Raw genomic sequence first — 16,918 nt, 5'->3', positions numbered from 1 at the left:
TACTAATGTAGTTTTTGGCCAGCCGAACTTGACACATTTATGCATTGGGCTTTGAGCTTCAACTGTCGATTTTCAATTATTCTATTGATTACTTTTTCGATTGATCATATAATTAAGTGTGTTTTTGGAACTTTTTATTAAAACTACTACTACTTTTTATTAACTAAATTGATTAGTCTGATTAACCAATTGTATGGTGAATATACTTCACCGTACAATCGTTGTCAAGCACAAATAATGAAAATATCAGATCTAAAAGCTCACTGTAGATCTGATATTTACCATATTTTAGCAACTGTATGAAAAAACTAAATAAAACATTTCAATTGAATAATTAAATTTACTAAATCAATTAGATCAAGTAACTGTTATACGCCTACTAAAAACACACCATAGCTGGTCCTCGCTCACTGTAACCTCTTGGGACAGTGGTTCTCAAATTGGATTCCAGGGACTTTGTGGGTTCCTTTTAATGGGGGTCTAAATCTACCCATACAAGTCTGTAACTCTAACAGTATACAAATGGAACCAAATGAACCCTAACGGGTCCATTTGGTTCCATTTGTATACTGTCAGAGTAAAGGGGAGACCTTGAAATTTAAAGGTTTGAGAAACACTATAGCTTAGAATGCGTATTCAGAATGTTTCACACGAGAAGTTCGGCCAGCTTCGCTACTTCCGGTCCTTCGATGCTGATTTAATTTATGTAATTTTAAGACTCTTAACATATGTTATTTGTGATGTCAGATGACACGAAAAGTACGGCAATATGAACGCGACTGCAGAGTATAAATTGGGAAACTTAGGACAGAGTAAGCCACATGTAATGTATTTGTTTGTGGTGTTAGCAGTTAGCTAACTATTAGCGAGTGCAACATGGGTTGTGAAGGCAAAGGATAGGTTATTGACGTCTCAGGAAGAAGGATGGAGCTCTCAGGAGAGAGAATATGTGTCGTAGCACCGTTCGCGGCTGAGGCAGAAAATCGTGGCAAAGAAGGAAAAATAATGTATAGAGAAGCAAGAAATAGCGACGGGTCAAAAGCGAGAGGTATAATAATAGAGCTGTGGGTCACTGGCGCCTATTCAATGGAGCCAAGGGGAGCAACAGCTCCCCCAGATCTGCCCCCCCCCCCCCCCCCCCCCCCCGCAGGAATATTGCGTGCCGATCAAACAACGTGAAGTGCTTTTGCGTACTTATTTAATTATTTATTTAGCGTCAGACCCTAGCTCTGGCGTCACTTACTGCACGTTAACACGTACGTCCTTTAAGTAGACCTAAAAATAAAAGTAGTGTGTTGACTAATCATTACAAGTGTCTCTTATTTCTCTTATTTTGAAATCCGATTTTAGAGGAAGTCCGTCTTAACCCAGCTGCCATGACACTCGAAACTCTAGTGTAACTAAGTAAACACGGACCCACGTGGATTAAAAACAATATATTATAGCCACAGTTCATATTTACGATAGGATATTTAAACCATGCTGTGACTTAAACAAGAACACACTTTGGAAATACGGCACGTTAACCTCTCGGAATCTCCGCAGCAGCATACATATGTGAGTAGAGCATCTCATCTGTCTCTCTGTCTGTGTCTCTCATGCTGGTTTATGTCGCATCACAAGGCTTTCACGTAGTGGGAGCAGAGCTTGCTGTGCAGTTATCAGGTGCAAACGACGCATCGCCGGCGTCTTTTCTCTTTACTAGGCTATTATTTATATATTGTCTTGCATGAGCAACTACGAGGTGTGCACTGTGCAGCATATCTTGATACAATCTGCCATAGTTCTCCATCTATTCATCATTGCTTTTAAAAATGGCACTGTTGAATAGGATAACTATTTAATGTGCAGCTCTGAAAGGCTTGCATAGACCTAGTGTTCTATTTATTTGGTCATGTCAGAGCCTATTAAAAAAAAGGTGCGCACCAAGCAACATATCCAGGTCCTCCCCTGAAGCCCCAAAGACACCCGAAAATGACTTAATAAAGGAAACCCGTTTTAGTCGTTTTAGACGACTTTATAACCGCAAATAACCGATTTTCGCGGCGCCGCTTTGCGGCGCAAAAAAAAAAAAAATCCAGGATTTGTGCTCCCCCTAGTGGGGACAGAGTTAGGCGCCGGTGCTGTGGGTGAAATGGTTTGGGGAATTGGGCTGTGGGTCTGTGAGAGCAGAGAGCATAGCTGCACTATGTTAGAGGGATACAGTACAGGGGGCGTGCGGGGGCGTGGCTAACTCCTCGTTTGTATATAAGGATACATTACCTGGCTGATGTCACTGGTCCAGGCTGACTTCTCCTGTCTGGAGGAGCCCACCAGGATGATGGTGTAGGACTGGCTCTCTTTAGGTTCCACCATCACCTTGAAGTCCAGGTGCTCCGCGTCCTGAGTGCTCCCAGCTGCTTTGGCTGGGACACACAAACACAGCATTTATCTTTCTGTTTTATATGTACCTGTTCGTTTATTTGGTGAAAAATAATACGTAAATCAGTTTGATGGTAAACTGTAATGCTGCTGCTTATACTTTTTCATGCTGCTATTTTGTTTAGTATGTTGTTGCTTTTGTTTCCCCTGTACTTTTGATGGGTTTCTTACAGGCCTGGAATTTTGTCATTTTAGGGGCAAGGCCACTTGGCCTTTGGTGTTGTCAATTTGTTGAGGGCACAAAGGCCAAATGCCAGGGCAGGAAGACCATCAAATAAAACAAGATTTTATTCCATTGAAAGAATTTGTTGAATTAGGGATGATATCCTAATCAGCAGTGAAATAGATAAATGATGGAATTTACAATCTGATCCATGCTCAGCCTTGCACCAATCAAAGTCTGGATTGGTTTAAAGATGGGGACTCGGAGGAGTTAAGATTTCAGAATCTCAAGAAAAGACACTGGTATCTTTGTGAAAAGAAATAGACACCGGTGTCTACTGCCTACATATTGACAAAAAAAGAGACAACAGAGAAAGTGGTACAGTCTGCTGGGGCATTAAGGACACTGTGGCCTCAGGGCATGCCATTGGTTTGAGGGGCACAAGGCCAAACTGAGGGGCAACGGCAGCCATGGCCTTCATGGCCTCCCTGAAATTCCTGCACTGGTTTCTTTAAGTTGGCTGTTTTTAAGTGGTGATATCTTTCTGTATGTGTTTGAGCTGCTGTGCTCTTTTTATTCTCACCAAATAAATTCAGTCAGTCAGTCAGTCAGTCAGTCAGTCAGTCACTCAGTCAGTCAATCAGAGATTTGGTGTCGAGGGGAAAAAAGGAGGAGAGGACGTAGTATAGAACCCTGGGGGACTTGATGTGTTTCGGTAGAAATAAATAACCACAGACAAAAAATAACAATGTCCCTGTCCTTGTGTTGGTCATTTTATCTCTTTCGTGGATGTTAGATTTGTGCATAGAACTTACACTCATCATCTGTCCCCTCTGGCTCCTCCATCAGTGTACAGTCAATGAGAGATATCACTCCGTTCTGTAGAAGGTTCAAACATAGTACACAAAACCCTGGGTTATCCTGACAGTTGGAGTAATGTCATTGTGAGATCTACTTAATGACATTCGCATGCAATGTCATCACAACCATGTCCTTTAAATTAAGACCTGGAAGCACTTTCACCATTATTTTATGCTTTAATTATTAAAAAAGAAATAGCAGATATAGAAGCTCACAGCGCGGCAACCAAGTGCCGCGCTGCAAGGTTGTAGATCTACTATTTGTTTTAAATCTTGAAGACTGCAAATCTTAAAATATATATTTTTCAAAGCAAACCTTTGTAACTCAAATCTCTGCTTCTGGGGGTCCCTGGAGCAACATATTTTGAGATGGAGGTCTGTGGCCAAATACAGTACATGTTTTGGGGGTCCTTGACATGAAAAGGTTTGAGAACCACTGACTAGAAGAAGGATTTAGAAGACATTTATAGAATCGGGAAAAAATATTCAAAGACTTGCACAAAATGTTATGTTCACGATTTTAAAAAAAATAGCAGATCTACAAGCTCACAGTGCGACACTCGGTGCTGCGCAGTGAGCTTGTATATCTGCTATGTTTTAATAGTTAAAGTATAAAATAATGGTTAAAGTAATAATGCATAAAAATGCGTTCCAGGTCTTAAAATGAACCATTAAACAAATACATTTTTACCAACGTATCCAGTTGCCTTAACAACTTCCCCTGAAGTTTTTGAGCGGAGCTCCTGCAAGGAGCCACCCGCTCCTACATCTGGCTTTGTCCAGTTGTCCAGAGAAAAGGCTCGCCCATGGGTCAAACTTAACTCATAAATAGCACTGCTCACTTCACACTGGGTGTGATTGTTTTCAACATTACAGACAGACCATCTGCTGTGTAGCGCAGAGGATTCAATTCACCATATTAGAGAGATCAACCCCAGCAAGCACGGTCAGGACCTGGACCAATCAGTGATGTCTCGATTGGGGCCAGATCACAGCCCATATGGGGATGATCTTGATGTCATTACCAGGACGTCGTATGGACTTTTTTGTTTGACAGGAATTATGTTGGTTGAAATCAGGTGATATTCTAGGCCAGATAAATATCATAACTAGTTAGATATGTCGCATGATCTCGCATCATATAACCTTATATGCTCATATTTCAACTAACATTACAAACAATAACAAAAAAGTCCATATGACGTCCTGGTAATGACATCAAGATCATCCCCATATGGGCTGTGATCTGGCCCCAATCAAGACCTCACTAATTGGTCCAGGTCCTGGCGTGCTTGCTGGGAACAGTAATCAGCTTCCTTGATAGGCCAAACTAACTCATCGGCTTTGTGGATTTGTTAAACTTTGATTGTGTGGCATACGTGGCACTGAATTAGTAGTACAAATCATGGCACACACTTTAGAATTGTAAGCAATATTTACAAATCCACTTTGATCTACTGTGTGATAAAGGTTCTGCTGGCTGTGAATGGAGCATCAAGGCCATTCTGTTATGCTGCTGTTGAGAAGCACAAGGTGTATTCATTTGGAGGTTACTGTTAACGGAGACATAGCACAGATGTGTTCCAGGGACACCCAGAACCAAACATTTGAGTTTAAAATGTTCACTTAAGTGCCCACTGTCCTACTGGTCCGAGCGCACACCACATAAGGCTTTGGCAGTAGGTCGCTGGTTCACTACATTTATTTGAAAACTTTAGTTACTATAGTTACTTTGCAGATATACATTATAATATTCTAAAACACAAATTAACCACTTTAGCCCTATGTTATACCTAGGCTATTTGAAAATAGCCGATCTACAAGCTCACACCGCGTCGCATCGTGAGTGACGTGTTGTGAGCTTGTAGATCTGCTATTTTCAAACATTTTGTACTTTCATTTTTGGTACCGATATTTTGGTACTTTTACTCAATTACATTTTGTATTCCAGACTTTTACTTGTAACGGAATATTTCTATATTGCAATATTGATACTTTTACTTAAGTAAGGAACACCTTTCCCACCACTGCTGACTGGACGCACTAATGACATCTCTCAGTTGGACCACCACAACGGTCAGCTCCTTAATTAACACCAGAGGCACTCCACCACCTGTTTCATCAGGTCAGCTTGCCACCGCCATCGGGACAATTATGTGTGCGCTTGGCGGCCGAGGGGATCAGAGGGAGTCCAACGTCAGAATGTTTGACACTGAGACCAACCGCTTGCTTTGATTGATTGAATACATTATTTAACACGATGATTATTAAAAGTACAGGATGTGCAGTCAATCAGGTAATGCTAAAAGGATAACACAAAAAGCCCTGGGGGCTTGTTTCCATTGTGATCCATTGTACACAATTCATCAGTAATACATACAACAGGGGTCTTCATCAGGGGGTCCGGGACCCCTAGGGGGTCCTCAGAGGTACTACAGGGGGTCCTCCAAATCTTTGTGTGATTGAAAATAGTTGTCTCTTTTTTTATATGAACCACTTGAACCCTAGCGTCCATATTCCAAGAACTTTAGCCAAAAATTGCCGATCTACAAAGAGGTTTGGTGTAGAGGGGAAAAAGAGCAGACTAAGTACATAGTGATAGATAGGTCAAGTTAATTATAAGTATTGACGGTTCAAGTTGTTAAATATCTGAAATTGACATGAATCCAATATATACTGAGGATAGTGCTGTCAAACAATGAAACTATATGGAATCTCTGAAAAGGTTGTTGCTTCATCTCTCTCTCAACTAAGGGGTCCTTGGCCTGAAAACGTTGAAGACCCCTGACACACACCACAACACAACACAACACAACACGGGGGGGGGCATAATCCTACAATGAAGGTGTTTGAGGAGTTAAACTGTGTTCACTTGTATTTGGTGGACAGAACTTATTTTAGGTTAGTTTGGAGTTCGGGAGAGGAGTGGAGAACCTCATGTCTTTTGGTAGGTCATTCCATATTTTGAGGAAATGTAGCATGCATTTTTACCAAGCCCCCAGAACGGCTTGTAAAATATCGAGCTTTGCACAAGTATACAAAATACATGCACAAGTGAAAGAGCGGGCCGCTGGGGTCTACCATGGGGTTTCAATGGACATCGTTCGACGTTTGTGATGTTGGTGACCTAATTACGTCTCGACGTAACAAAATTTGGCTCATCCAGATGAGCCAATTTCCCCCACAATGCTCCGGGATTCTGCTTCTTCCGGGTGCTTCAAAACGCCACTGAGCAACTTGCATTGAAATGAATAGCTGGGGGCGGGGCTGTGCTTCCTCTATTTTATATACTAGAAGCTGCTTCGGGCGGCCCAGCGTCTAGTCGGCGACCTGGCCAACTCGGGAACGATGTAAATAGGGAATGAATGCCCCGCCCTTTAATGCAAACCCCATTATACCTGTTGTCATAGGACCCGTTTTGACCATCTGTCTGCCTGTGTCCATTTATGCCCATATATGGAGATATCTGTATCTGTCTGTCTGTCGGCGTCCATTTTATGTCCATATATGGAGATCACTGCAGATATAGTTCTGGGTCCATTTTATGCCCATATGCCCATATATGGAGATATCTGTCTATTTGCGTCCATTTTATGCCCATATATGGAGATCTCTGTATCTGTCTGTCTGTGTCCCTTTATGCCCGTATATGGAGATATCTGTTTATCTGCGTCCATTTTATGCCCATATATGAGATCTCTGTCGCTTTTTGTTTGTTTCTTTATGCCCATATATGAGATCTCTGTCGCTTTTTGTTTGTTTCTTCTTTAAGCAGAATACACAGCCTGCTTAAATCTGCATCATTCAAGTCATCCTCCCAGTCCCACGCTTTGTCGCTTGTCTTATGTTTGTCTTTGTCTCTTTTATTTTCTTTTTTGGAGCGGACCCCATGAATGCCCCACCCTTTAATGCAAACCCCAATATACCTGTTGTCATAGGACCCGTTTTGACCATCTGTTAGCCTTTGTCCCCACCCTTTAATGCAAACCCCAATATACCTGTTGTCATAGGACCCGTTTTGACCATCTGTTTGCCTTCTGTTAGCCTTTGTCCCCACCCTTTAATGCAAACCCCAATATACCTGTTGTCATAGGACCCGTTTTGACCATCTGTTTGCCATTGTCCCCTTATGCCCATATATGGAGATCTCTGCACACACAGTACCGGTTGCGGAAAACTCTGATGTCAGACATCAGCTCCGCATTCGGGGATTCATTTTATGCCCATATCTGGAGAACGCGCGTGCCGGTGGGAAGAACGGTTCTCGAGATTCACATACATACATACACATTCACAGAGATTTTTTGTTGACTCCTGGCGTACGTGATGTCAGAGCCTTTTATGAAGTGATGTCACAATGAGTCAGCGATTGTGCCGATTTCCTCAGGAACAGCCTGATGTCAACAATCAGCTCCGCGTAAGGAGATTCCAAACGTTTATTCTGGGTCCATTTTATGCCCATATGCCCATATATGGAGATATCTGTCTATTTGCGTCCATTTTATGCCCATATATGGAGATCTCTGTATCTGTCTGTCTGTGTCCCTTTATGCCCGTATATGGAGATATCTGTTTATCTGCGTCCATTTTATGCCCATATATGAGATCTCTGTCGCTTTTTGTTTGTTTGAGATCTCTGTATCTGTCTGTCTGTGTCCCTTTATGCCCGTATATGGAGATATCTGTTTATCTGCGTCCATTTTATGCCCATATATGAGATCTCTGTCGCTTTTTGTTTGTTTCTTTATGCCCATATATGAGATCTCTGTCGCTTTTTGTTTGTTTCTTCTTTAAGCAGAATACACAGCCTGCTTAAATCTGCATCATTCAAGTCATCCTCCCAGTCCCACGCTTTGTCGCTTGTCTTATGTTTGTCTTTGTCTCTTTTATTTTCTTTTTTGGAGCGGACCCCATGAATGCCCCACCCTTTAATGCAAACCCCAATATACCTGTTGTCATAGGACCCGTTTTGACCATCTGTTAGCCTTTGTCCCCACCCTTTAATGCAAACCCCAATATACCTGTTGTCATAGGACCCGTTTTGACCATCTGTTTGCCTTCTGTTAGCCTTTGTCCCCACCCTTTAATGCAAACCCCAATATACCTGTTGTCATAGGACCCGTTTTGACCATCTGTTTGCCATTGTCCCCTTATGCCCATATATGGAGATCTCTGCACACACAGTACCGGTTGCGGAAAACTCTGATGTCAGACATCAGCTCCGCATTCGGGGATTCATTTTATGCCCATATCTGGAGAACGCGCGTGCCGGTGGGAAGAACGGTTCTCGAGATTCACATACATACATACACATTCACAGAGATTTTTTGTTGACTCCTGGCGTACGTGATGTCAGAGCCTTTTATGAAGTGATGTCACAATGAGTCAGCGATTGTGCCGATTTCCTCAGGAACAGCCTGATGTCAACAATCAGCTCCGCGTAAGGAGATTCCAAACGTTTCGCGCCGGTTTCGGAAAACCGCGAGTCGGGTCGGGTCGAGGCCCGGCACTGCACTCCGCGCGGCGGCGGGGATAGCGCGTGCCGAATCTGAAGCCGGTGGGACGAACGGTTCTCGAGATACGCGGATTACAAACAAACAGACAGAGATTTGTCGCATTTATAGATAGATAATCTATGGTTTTTACCCATAATGGGACTGGGGATGAATATTAGCATTTTTGCTAACTCCTCGTATAATTACACAGCTTCCTAAAGGTCAAATGACATCAAATATCATTCTTTTTTTTATGCGTATCACCTTTGCTGTTACTTTACATGGTGTTTGCATCGGTCCAATGCACCATTTACCATTCACCACTTTTGATTGTTGAGTTCACCCCCCCTACAACCACACCCTCCCCTGGATGATAATGCGTACGTCCAGAGGCAAATTAACTCACTTTTCTGAGACTAGTAATTAAAAAAACTACAGATTACAGAAAAACCACTGAATGTTGAAAGGTCAGGTTTTTTTGGTGTAATTGAGGTCAGGAAACATGAAAATAATAATAATAATAATAATAATAATAATAATGTAAATTTGATGTCATAAGACCTGTATTTTGAATGCATTGTTCAAAACATTTTCATAAATATTATATTGTCCCTCTCAAATTAACAAATGAGGTAAAGTGACGTAAAGGAGGCCAAGTGTACCTTGGTAATGTGTAGTTTCCCCCCGGAGCCCCTGGTGCAGATGATGAGATGTTTGGAGAAGAGGAAACACTGTCTCTCTCCTTCCTTCTTCAGAGACAGAGAGCCCAGTCGGCCTCGCGTGATCTTCCCCTTCTCACTCATAGGAACCTGGATCAGGGAGCCTGCAGGCCAGGGTCAGGGGCGTCACAAGGGGGGGAAAAGTGGGACTGATGAGTTACTAAGGCCTTAATTATTTTATACTTTAGCTATTGAAAAATAGCAGATATACAAGCTCACAGCGCGGCACCGAGTGCCGCGCTGCAAGCTTGTAGATCTGCCATTTTTGTAAAGTCGTGAAAATGTGTGCACATCTTTGAATTTTTAAGCAAATTTTTGTGACTCAAATTTTGTTTCTGGGGGGGTCCCTGGAATGAAATATTTTGAGATGGGGGTCCGTGGTCAAATACATATCATGTTGGGGGTCCTTGACATGAAAAGGTTTGAGCACCACCGACATAGAAACATAGGATTTTCAAAAAACCTTAGGATTTGAAATATTCAAAGACTTTTTGCGACAAATTTTCAGGATTTAAGAAAATAGCAGATCTACAAGCACGCAGCGTGGCAGTGAGCTTGTATATCTGCTATTTTTCAATAGTTAAAGCAGAAACTAATGCGTTCCCAAAATGGGTTAACCTCCCTCCCCCTATGAAGAACATTCATGGGGGGCCCGCAGTCAATCCTTGTACCCAGGGCCCAGAATTTGGTGCGACACCCCTCATAAAACTAGAATTGGAAAAACATTTAAAAAAACAAATGTATTTTCAGATATTTAACCACTTGAACCATCAATAAGTAATAAACTTGACCTTTCACTGTACTTCGTCTGCTCTTTTTCCCCTCTACACCAAAGCTCTTTGCCGAAAATAGCCGATCTACAAGCTCACAGCTGCGAGGCGTTGTGAGCTTGTAGATCTGTTATTTTTGGCTAAAGTTCTCAGAATATGGATGCTAGGGTTCAAGTGGTTAATATAAAAAAGGAGAAATAGGTTTCTATCACACAACAATTTGGAGGACCCCCTGTAGTAACTCTCGAGGACCCCTAGGGGTCCCGGACCCCCTGTTGAAGACCCCTGATCTATAGTTTTTCCTACCTTGTCTCACAAAGGTCTGGCTGGTGTCCAGCAGCACCTCGCAGCCCTCAACGATCATCCGCTCGATGGCCAGGTTCTTACGGATGTTCTCCGTCTCGCTCACTTCGTCGTGCATGATTCTGGAATTCAGGACGTCGGGAATTATCTTTCGATTCTACTACTACCAAATGAGTATGTAGAACAGTTTGTTTGTTGCTTCCATTGCCGAGGAATAAATAACAAACTAGTCTCGTGAATGAACATATTAGCAAATATATAGTGTTTACGCCATTTGTAGCGGTGTCTGAATGTATAGTGGTCATTCTTATAACCTATAAGCCTATATAGTGTAAAAACATTTACCCCAAAATGAATCATAAAAAGTAGGGTACAACCTATGGTCACTATCGCAAACCCTGCAAAATGTTTTTAATTTGGTTGATGAGTTCACTATTATAGCCCTCTACATATAACCCCCTATATAAGTGATTTGAGTGAGTTGAATTGATTGGTTTACCTGGAGAGCTCCTCCAGTTTGGACTTGGCGTACTCCAGACTGTTTCTTTCTACGTGTTCATGGGGCGTGTGAGCAAGCAGCTCATGTAGCGTCAAGATGTAACGAGGAATCTAACAAAACAAACACAAACGAAGGGAGATAGAGAGAGAGAGAGAGAGAGAGAGAGAGAGAGAGAGAGAGAGAGAGAGAGAGAGACAGACAGACAGACAGACAGACAGACAGAGAGGTTGTATATAGTGATGTGTTGTTCATGAGTGATTCGTTCATGAGAATCGAATCATTACTCGTGAACGATTCGTTCAAATCCCTGAAATGTGTCGTTCACACTTTCGTTCACTCCCCCCGCCCCCTCCCCCTAATAGCCCCCGGCACACAGGACAGGAGGGTAGGCTGTACTCGCGACGTAATAAAAACGCTCCTGCGATAGTGTTTTTCAAGGGATGATCGCGCTATGAACGGTGAACGTGAACAAATCTTTTGAACGGATCATTACCGTGAGCGTTAAAAGAAATGATTCGTTCACTGAAATGTACGGGATTGCCCATCACTAGTTGTATCATATGATATATCACAATTCACAATACATCATCATCATATATTTGCCTTAAAGGAGCATTTCACGCATCTTCAACCTTATTTTCAAATAGTTGGTCCTCACTAAAGGCTTATTTTAAGATGGCACACTTTCCATCTAATCACTCTGTGTCTCACTGGTTGCTTTCCTGCCGCGCCCCCCAAATAATGATATTTAAACTGGGGCCCCCCCACCCTGACGAGCACTAAGAGTTGAGGAACACAGTTCACACAGAACACAGTTCTATTGTGGAAATAGCCGATCTACATGCTCACAACGCTCTACGTTGTGAGCATGTAGATCGGCTATTGTCACAATTTCGGCCAATGTTTAATTTGTAATTTTAGATGTATTAAAAAGTCCTTAAATTGTCACTTTAGCAATGTGCAGATACCCTCTATACACTTAAGACTTTACGTTGGTTTGTTTACTGTTGAGTGAGAAAACAATGTTTCACATTAAGTTAATCATCTGGGGACGCCCAGGTTGAGAAGCACTGCAATAGATCAGGTACAGTATGATGTTACAGTATGTTGTATAGTATGTTGTTACCTGGAACATGGGGTAGGTGAGGAAGGTCTCCAGCGTCCGCTCCTCACAGTCAGGCTTGGCCTCGTACTGCTTGAGCAGTTTGTCAAAGTCTCGGTTCTGCTTGCAGTGAGCCAGGATCTGCAGGCTGTACTGGTGGTTCCTCACAAACTCCTGGTAGATGTTCAGCATGGGCAGCAAGATGTCGAACAGGTCGGCTGCACAAGAGCAGAATTTGTAGTGAAATGTTTTCTTTAATAACGATAATTTATTCATATCAACTGTATATTAACACTTTTGCTGCCCCTTACTTTGAAGGGATAAATTTGCGCCGATTTCTTTTCACTTTTTTTTCCTCAACGTTTACCCCATCTAGTCACATGACAGTGTGTAGACGAGAGGGTGTCATGCGATAGCAGATTGAGCTGTAAACATGCCAGCCTTGGGATAAAAATGCCTTTTTTCAAGTAAATGAAGTCTCTTCTTTATGGGAAGATCAATGGATTTCTAATGGAGGAGCTTCACTTCGCGTGCACGCCCAGCGTGCGTTGTAAACAAATCGCGGACATCACAGATGCCGAATGGACAGCCAAGACCAGTCATAACAGTGTTACTTTATTTACAGTAAGAGTGACGAGTTGACCCGTCGTATTAACCATTTCATTGACGAGCTGACATGTCAACGGCAGCTATAAAGTTAAGGGTAGAAAAACAGCAATGACAAATAAATCAGGAAGCTAACAGTACATACAGTACCGTAGCTAACATACAGTATATAGGGGGGTGAGGCATATAGCTCAGGGATAGAGAAACCTTCATTAGAGCACGAATGGTTCCCAGTTCGAATCCAGGCTCTCCATGAGTTAATGTCCTTGAGCAAGACTCTGACCCCCTAGTTGCTCCCGGTGAGCAGGTTGGTGCCATGCGTGGTTTCCTCTGCCATCAGTGTATGAATGTGTGTGTGATGGGTGAATGTAATGCACAATCTATGTAAAGCGCCTTTAAATGCACCATTTACCATTTATAGGGTTTGAGTGGTTACAAGTTTTTAAGCTGCTTAAGAATAATACGTTGTCTTCTTACCCAGCACCAGTGTTGGCCAGCTGGCTATCCTGGCCTTCAGGCCCTGGTAGAAGATCTGGTGAAGGAACATGATGGTTTCACTGCAACACAAACAGGTGGAGATGCTGCTCAGTCTTTGACCATCTCCACATTTACAGTTACTTCCATAATGTAATCCAGTTAGGGGTGTAATGATATAGTAATGGAATCGAAAAATCGATTTTAATTTGCAATGATCTACTATATCGTTTGCAAAAGCAAAATATCGTACCGTTTTGGCTTTGTATCGTATCGTTTTAAAATGCGGTAATCTGTATCGAATCGTTTGGCAATGCAAATAATTGATTGTATGGTAACGAAGTATTTGTGCCTTGTTTTTGGCTATTTTAAGAGGGAAATTTTAAAAGGGGGGTCTAATTACCTTTCCATTCCATATAGCTACTCTTGGTCTATCGATAAATAGGTGTAATCTCTGTGTTCATGTCAAGGTGCGGGTTTGTCCATTTGCGTTGAAATATAATGTCCATGTATTTGCCAGATAATCACAGCGTTTACTTCCATAATAATAGATCTTTTACACGTTTTACACAGATGTCATTTCTTTGCTAAATAGTTACCAAATCATTGAATCAAATCGTATCGCATCGCCATAAATGAACCAATATTGTCGCCCTGGGTGCCGCAGGACTGGCAGGGGCTGCGAAAAGAACTTGGCCTTGCTTCTCAAAGTTGCGTACGGGGACCTCCCCCACCACCTCCTCCCCATGGAGAACTCAAGTCTCCATGGGGTGAGTAATTGATAGGAAAAAAAAGTAATTTTGTGGGTGAACTATTCCTTTAAGATCACTCATCTACCATAACCTTATAGAATTAGATCGAAAGATCATCTCTTATGGGGTCCCTGGCACAAAATCTGTTCAAGTGGGGGTCCACAGCCAAAATCGTATCACTTTGGGGTTCATTGACATGAAAATGTTTGAGAACCACTGGACAACTTGAACCCTAGTAGTAAGTGTTGTAAAGCTTGTATATTGCCTATTTTCAGCGGATAGATTTGGTGTACTCACTGTAGAGGGAAAAAAGGCGGGGTGCTCGATACATTTAACATACTGTAGATAGGTTTTAAGTCGTCAAAATTCGAACCAGAAATGCAATCCACTAGATAAGTAACATAATCTAATTAGTTTCAGTTCCCTTTGGATTTAGTCTTTAATAAAAGACTAATCTGTGACGGCAGATAGAATAAGCCTCAAGGTGACATGGGCACAACGTGCGCATGCATGTTTGGTCGCAAGCCGTGCCCATGGGGTCTGTTGTCACGGTTACGCAGAAGAACACAGGCGGGTCCGAGCGCACCCGCGTGCGTGCCCGTGTGCTCGTCTTCGGACCACGATACGGCGACGACTCGTGCGCGCGTAACTGTGCAAAGTTACTTTCCACAGCGTGTAACCCAAACTCTGCACAAAACTTCGAACGGGTAAGAGTAAGGACTAGTATTTATAATTTGTCCTTCAGCCGAGCTCTGTTAGTGGAGGTTTGCAAAAGATGTTTGGGACTATTCCTGGTGAAATAAAGATGGAGAATAAAAGGTTAAAAAAGGACATTGAGCACCGCTTTCTCTGCTTGAAGATGTATACCAACATTACAAAAAAAAAAAAAAAATCTAAAATACTTTCAGATTTCATTTGAGAGTTACAATCTGCACTTTCATAATCTGTAAAACACATTTGACCATAATCATTAATATTCATTATCTATAGTATACTATAATTTTGCGAATGTCTGAGTGAGTGAGTGTCTGTCTGAAACAGCGTTTCTCCTCAGTGGCTGGAGCAATTGATCTGAAATCGCATCACCATTAGCATATGAACACACCTGACATAACTGTGAAGCCCGTTTGTCACTTTCACAAATCATATGCTGTATATTAGCATTTTTATGGTGTATCTACTATCTATTCTGCATCTAGCATGAGGCACATCTATTCTGCATCTAGCATGAGGCAAAATGTTTAACCAGCTCTGTGTGTGTGTGTGTGTGTGTGTGTGTGTGTGTGTGTGTGTGTGTGTGTGTGTGTGTGTGTGTGTGTGCGTGCGTGCAGGCAGGCGGGTGTGTGTGCAGGCGGGTGGGCGGGCGGGCTGGGGGGGGGGGGGTTTCTTACGGGTTTCTTACATTGATGCTCCTACATCATGCAAGCACCAGTTAAAGTTACTTTCCATCCCTCATATACTGTGTGCACAGTGCACATCCCATAACCCACACACTGCACATCATTTTGGAGCTCATATCTTTGAACGGGTAAGGGCTAGTCATAATAATTTACCAGAATATCTAGCAGCTTCAGTATGTGTAGTATAACAATGCGTATGTATTTTGTATCTACGCTCTCAAAATAAAAATGCAATGTTACCCCATTACCCAAGGTGCTTCCTTAGCAATCCATCACGTATTCATCTCATTACACAATTAGACCTGAACGCAAATCTGTGTTACTTTAGATTTGAACCATTTTAACCATTATTTTATGCTTTCACTATTAAAAAACAGCAGATCTACAAGCTCACAGCGTGGCACCAAGTGCCGCGCCGTGAGCTTGTACAGTAGATCTGCTATTTTTAAAAAATCGTGAACATTTGTCTTTGAAGATGTTTGACTCGATTCTATAAAAAAATATTTAAATCCTTCCTCTAAATAAGTGGTTCTCAAACTTTTTCATGTGAAGGACCCCCAAAATTACATGGCCACGGACCTCCATCTCAAAATATGTCATTTCAGGGACCCCCCCCCCCCCCCCCCCTGAAGTTTTTTTCAAAAATAGCAGATCTACAAGCTCGCAGTGGGCATGTATATCTGCTATTTTTCAATAGTTAAAGCATAAAACAATTCTAGGCCTAAATGGGTTAAACTTTGGTGACATCATTTATAATCTTAGACCCACGTAGGAAGTACAATAAATAGTTTGTCTGTTTTGCCGGCAGGTCACCTGTTGAGGAAGATGCTGCTGACATCGTCGTGGGTGACGGATGGTTTCTTGGAGCTGGCGGCCATGCGCAGCGGCCGCAGGAAGTTGTTGACCAGGATGTGGAGCTGCTGGACGTACTCCGCCTCGGCCTCCAGCATGCTGAACACCACCTGGTTCCTCTTCCTCATGCTCTCTGCGTGAGGAGAGCGGATGTAGTCCTGGATGATGGTCTTCCACTTCCTGCGGCAGATCCAGCCACGCAGGAAGCTCTGGACCTGAGGTCACATCGAATCAGATCAGATAGGGGTGGGCCATGTGATAAATATCGTTAAGACGATACAATGTCTCCACAGTACGCCTTTTCAGAGATATCGTATATACAGTATATCGTAATACAATGAGGGAGCCTTATAAAAACATCCTGTTGAATTGTTAATACAGAGATTCATTGCAGAATCCATTTAAACCTGCATTTTGGTCTAAATCAGTAGTTCTCAAACTTTAAAATGTCAAGGTCTCCCCTTAACTCTGACAGTGTACAAATGAAGCCAAATGGTTTAGA

The 16,918-nt window shown here is 42.4% G+C and overlaps 1 protein-coding gene across 2 annotated transcripts in view; it reads right to left on the bottom strand.

Moving 5' to 3' along the window:
- The window catches only part of LOC308289018 (ras-specific guanine nucleotide-releasing factor 1-like), a gene marked incomplete at both ends in the record, with an annotated part of 57,216 nt that overhangs the window by 25,139 nt on the left and 15,159 nt on the right, over window positions 1-16,918 (bottom strand). The window contains 8 exons of one of the 2 annotated variants that reach the window (XM_080730527.1): window positions 2,263-2,405; window positions 3,400-3,505; window positions 9,602-9,762; window positions 10,735-10,853; window positions 11,231-11,340; window positions 12,357-12,550; window positions 13,416-13,495; window positions 16,378-16,631. In XM_080730527.1, the coding sequence (XP_080586653.1) occupies window positions 2,263-2,405; window positions 3,400-3,505; window positions 9,602-9,762; window positions 10,735-10,853; window positions 11,231-11,340; window positions 12,357-12,550; window positions 13,416-13,495; window positions 16,378-16,631 (1,167 nt within the window). The remainder of the gene's footprint in view (window positions 1-2,262; window positions 2,406-3,399; window positions 3,506-9,601; window positions 9,763-10,734; window positions 10,854-11,230; window positions 11,341-12,356; window positions 12,551-13,415; window positions 13,496-16,377; window positions 16,632-16,918) is intronic. The other variant, XM_080730528.1, reaches the window with a different exon arrangement.

This window comes from Nannobrachium achirus, assembly GCF_963921795.1.
Source record: "Nannobrachium achirus genome assembly, chromosome: 7".
NCBI lineage: Eukaryota > Metazoa > Chordata > Actinopteri > Myctophiformes > Myctophidae > Nannobrachium > Nannobrachium achirus.
Note: the sequence above shows the minus strand (reverse complement) of the source record. Positions and strands in the feature narration are given on the sequence as shown.